General features: G+C 57.5%; 1 protein-coding gene across 1 annotated transcript in view; it reads left to right on the top strand.

The window, feature by feature from the left end:
• Positions 1–3: 3 nt before the first annotated feature.
• Positions 4–4621, top strand: part of CELSR3 (cadherin EGF LAG seven-pass G-type receptor 3) — a gene marked incomplete at its 5' end in the record, with an annotated part of 49680 nt that continues 45062 nt past the window's right edge. The window contains one exon of the mRNA XM_019473433.1: positions 4–2686. Within this exon, the coding sequence (XP_019328978.1) occupies positions 4–2686 (2683 nt within the window). The remainder of the gene's footprint in view (positions 2687–4621) is intronic.

Raw genomic sequence — 4621 nt, 5'->3', positions numbered from 1 at the left:
GACCCCGACGGGGGCGAGGCGGGGCGACTGGTGTACTCCATGGATGCCCTGATGAACAGCCGCTCGCGGGAGCTCTTCAGCATCGACCCGCGGGCCGGGCTCATCACCACCACGCAGGCCCTTGACCGCGAGAGCATGGACCTGCACTACTTCCGCGTGACAGCCGCCGACCACGGGGCGCCCCGGCTCTCTGCCACCACCATGGTGGCCATCGCCGTGGCCGACCGCAACGACCACGACCCGGTCTTTGAGCAGGGCGAGTACCGGGAGACCATCCGGGAGAACGTGGAGGAGGGATACCCCATCCTGCAGCTGCGGGCCACCGACGTTGACTCCCCACCCAATGCCAATATCCGCTACCGCTTTGTCAATGAGCGGGCCGCCCACGCCGTCTTCGAGATCGACCCCCGCTCCGGCCTTATCACCACCAGTGGGCCGGTGGACAGGGAGAAGATAGAGAGGTACTCCTTGGTGGTGGAGGCCAATGACCAGGGGAGGGAGCCAGGGCCCCGTTCTGCCACGGTCAAGGTCTACATCACGGTCCTTGATGAGAACGACAACACCCCTCAGTTCAGCGAGAAGCGCTACATCGTCCAGGTGAGGGAGGACATACGGCCCCACACTGAGATCCTGCGTGTCACCGCCACGGACCTTGACAAGGACAACAACGCGCTGGTCCACTACAACATAATCAGCGGGAACAGCCGGGGCCAGTTCTCCATTGACAGCGTCACTGGGGAGATACAGGTGGTGGCCCCGCTGGATTTTGAGGTGGAGAGGGAGTACGCCCTGAGGATCCGGGCTCAGGATGCGGGGCGCCCTCCCCTCTCTAACAACACTGGCATGGCCAGCATCCAGGTGGTGGACATCAACGACCATGCCCCCATCTTTGTCAGCACCCCTTTCCAAATCTCTGTCCTAGAGAATGCTCCCCTCGGCCACTCAGTTATCCACATCCAGGCTGTGGACGCAGACTACGGTGAGAACTCGCGCCTGGAGTACAAACTGACGGGGGTCTCGGCTGACACACCCTTTGTGGTGAACAGTGCCACAGGGTGGATCACAGTCAGTGGGCCCTTAGACCGGGAGTCAGTCGAGCACTATTTTTTTGGGGTAGAGGCTCGGGACCATGGCTCTCCATCTTTATCTGCCTCTGCCAGTGTCACCATTACTGTCATGGATGTCAACGACAATCGTCCTGAATTCACCCAGAAGGAGTACTTCATCCGCCTGAATGAGGACGCAGCCGTGGGGACCAGCGTCCTCAGCGTCACGGCAATTGACCGGGATGTGAACAGTGCCATCACCTACCAGATCACAGGAGGTAACACGCGGAACCGCTTTTCCATCAGCACGCAAGGTGGGATGGGGCTCATCACTCTGTCTCTGCCGCTGGACTACAAGCAGGAGAGGCGATACGTGCTCACTGTGACGGCCTCTGACCGCACCCTGCGTGACAACTGCCACGTTCACATCAACATCACTGATGCCAACACGCACCGGCCCGTGTTCCAGAGTGCCCACTACTCTGTGAGCATCAATGAGGACCGGCCTGTGGGCAGCACCGTGGTGGTGATCAGTGCCACAGACGATGATGTGGGGGAAAATGCCCGCATCACATACTACCTAGAAGACAACGTCCCTCAGTTTCGCATTGATCCAGACTCCGGGGCCATCACTCTCCAGGCAGAACTGGACTATGAGGACCAGGTCACTTACACGTTGGCTATCACTGCCAAGGACAATGGGATCCCACAGAAAGCGGACACCACCTACGTTGAAATCATGGTGAATGATGTTAATGACAATGCCCCGCAGTTTGTCAGCCCTCATTACCAGGGCATGATCTCTGAGGACGCACCTCCCTTCACCAGCGTGCTCCAGATCTCTGCCACTGATCGGGATGCCCACACCAACGGGCGAGTGCAGTACACCTTCCAGAACGGGGAGGATGGGGATGGAGACTTCACCATAGAGCCCACCTCGGGGATCATTCGGACTGTCCGCAGGCTGGACCGTGAGAACGTTCCCGTCTACGAGCTGACTGCGTACGCTGTGGATAGGGGCATCCCTCCTCAGCGAACTCCTGTCCATATCCAGGTTACCATTCAGGATGTGAATGACAACGCCCCTGTCTTTCCCGCTGAAGAGTTTGAGGTCTTGGTAAAGGAGAACAGCATCGTAGGCTCTGTCGTGGCCCAAATCACAGCCGTCGACCCGGATGAGGGACCCAATGCCCAGATCATGTACCAAATTGTGGAAGGCAACATCCCTGAGATATTCCAGATGGACATCTTTTCTGGGGAGCTTACAGCCTTGATAGACCTGGATTATGAGACAAAACCTGAGTACGTGATTGTAGTGCAGGCCACCTCTGCCCCTCTGGTCAGCAGAGCCACGGTCCACATCAAACTCATTGACCAGAATGACAACAGCCCTGTTCTCAAGAACTTCCAGATCCTGTTCAATAACTATGTGTCTAATAAGTCCAACACCTTCCCCTCGGGGGTTATAGGGAAGGTCCCAGCTTATGACCCAGATGTGTCCGACCGCCTCTTCTACACCTTTGAGCGGGGAAATGAACTGCACTTGTTGATTGTAAATCAATCGAGCGGGGAGCTGAGGCTGAGCCGTAAGCTGGACAACAACCGCCCGCTTGTGGCCTCCATGCTGGTGACCGTCACAGGTAGGGTGTGAAAATCATTAAATTAATTTTAATTTAATAATTAAATTTTAAAACCTTAGTGCAGTACCTTCGGGGGGGACTCCGCGTGGTCCTCCTCGGGGAGCCCATTCCGCATCGGGGGGAGGCGGGTTGGGGACTGGCAAGAAGATTTGGATTGGGAGTCCCTTCCAATCAGGGAATACTGGAGGGGCTGGGAAGCGTGGCAGTGGGGACATGCTGCAGGGGAGCACTCTGTAAGGGGGCTGAGACCAGAGGTGGTCTGCAAGAACAAAGCATCGTTACTCAGCTGTGAGGATCGCTTGTAGCTGCTAGCGAGATACCTTTGGAGGTGCTGTCACCAGCGAGGCTGTGATGTGCACTGTAGGGTGCTGGCCAGGCAAGCAGCTGGTTCCCAGGGTGGCCAAGCTGCCATCCCAGGGGCTGGCATGCCGCTTCGCTCCCAAGCTTGGGTGGCTCTTCTCCCTGCTGGGACTGAGTGCTTCCCCGGCTATGCTCAGGAGGGAGGGATTGAACTCGGCGCGGAGGGAGCCCTCTTAAAAATACCCATCTGCTGGCAGCAAACAGTTCAGTCCGGATTCTGGCTGTGGCACCTACCGACACTTGCGCTTTCTGGTGCGGCTTCTAAAACCTGGTACCACCTTTCTGCAGCCAACTTAGTGTTGCAGGGGACGGCTGTGACAAACCTCAGAGCGCGGTGCTTAAAACTCTCGCATCGTGTGTGTTGCCGGAGTATCCAAACGGAGATGCTAGTGGTAGCTGCTGGGGTGGCTTTGTGGGGTGTTGGGGTCCCCTCCGGCCAAGCTGAGGGCAGGGAAGAGATGGACCTAGGGGCTTGTCTGTGAGCAAGCGGGGTTTGGATCTGGAGCTCCCCACTGCCTGAGCTTTGCCTTCACCATCACCCTTTCTTTGCTTGCGGATGCGTGATCTGAAATGGAGGCATCCGTCCATCGCTGAACCGAGGAGCGGCTTCGGGGGAGGGAGGGCAGGCAAGAGAGCTCTTTGGAGGGGCCAAGCACCGAATTACTGAGAGTGCCTGGGGAGCCATATGTTAAATTGTGATGCTTCCCTGACCCTCAGCTACCAGCTGCCCTCCCTTTTTACCCTCTCCCTCTCTCTATCCAGCTTATTCAGTGAGGGGAGGATTTCTTTCAAAAGATGGAGTGAGGGCTTTAAGAGGAGACCTGTTCAAGGCAATCCTGCATCGGCAGCACCAGCCCGTCAGTGGATTGGGGCTTTTTGGGGGTCAACTGTAACCGCAGGGCTGGCTGAGAGCGGGTGCAGGCGCACACATGCCCATCGCTGGAGATGGGGGGTGGCTTTGACCTTTCCAGCTTCTGCCCGAGTGTGTTTATGCAAGCCCTGCCTGTTTGCACACTTAACCCTGCACAAAGGCAGGAGACAATCACATCCCGAAGTCCTGCGTCGAGCCGCCTCGCGGTGAGGGGGGCCTTGCAATTAGAGTGTCGTCATCTTCCAGCGGGAAGGGAGACTGGGAGAGGTGCGCTCGTGAAGGAGGGGAGAAGATGGAAGGGGAAGAGCTGTACCGGGGAGGGAAGCGAGACACTGGGAAATGGGCCTTTTGTTGGCTTTGATATTAGCTATGGAGGTGGAGGTCTGGTTTGGTTTTTCCTTCTTTGTTGTTCGAAGCCCTCTGCCCAGCTGGCAGCCCTGTTCCAGCGGGAAGGGAGACTGGGAGAGGTGCGCTCGTGAAGGAGGGGAGAAGATGGAAGGGGAAGAGCTGTACCGGGGAGGGAAGCGAGACACTGGGAAATGGGCCTTTTGTTGGCTTTGATATTAGCTATGGAGGTGGAGGTCTGGTTTGGTTTTTCCTTCTTTGTTGTTCGAAGCCCTCTGCCCAGCTGGCAGCCCTGTCGGCCCCGTGCTGTCACTGTATGCAGGGGGAGGGTGGGTGGGGGGGTTTGCAGAGCTGGCGGC

This window comes from Aptenodytes forsteri, unplaced genomic scaffold (assembly GCF_000699145.1).
Source record: "Aptenodytes forsteri isolate BGI_AS27 unplaced genomic scaffold, ASM69914v1 Scaffold53, whole genome shotgun sequence".
Taxonomy (NCBI): domain Eukaryota; kingdom Metazoa; phylum Chordata; class Aves; order Sphenisciformes; family Spheniscidae; genus Aptenodytes; species Aptenodytes forsteri.
Note: the sequence above shows the minus strand (reverse complement) of the source record. Positions and strands in the feature narration are given on the sequence as shown.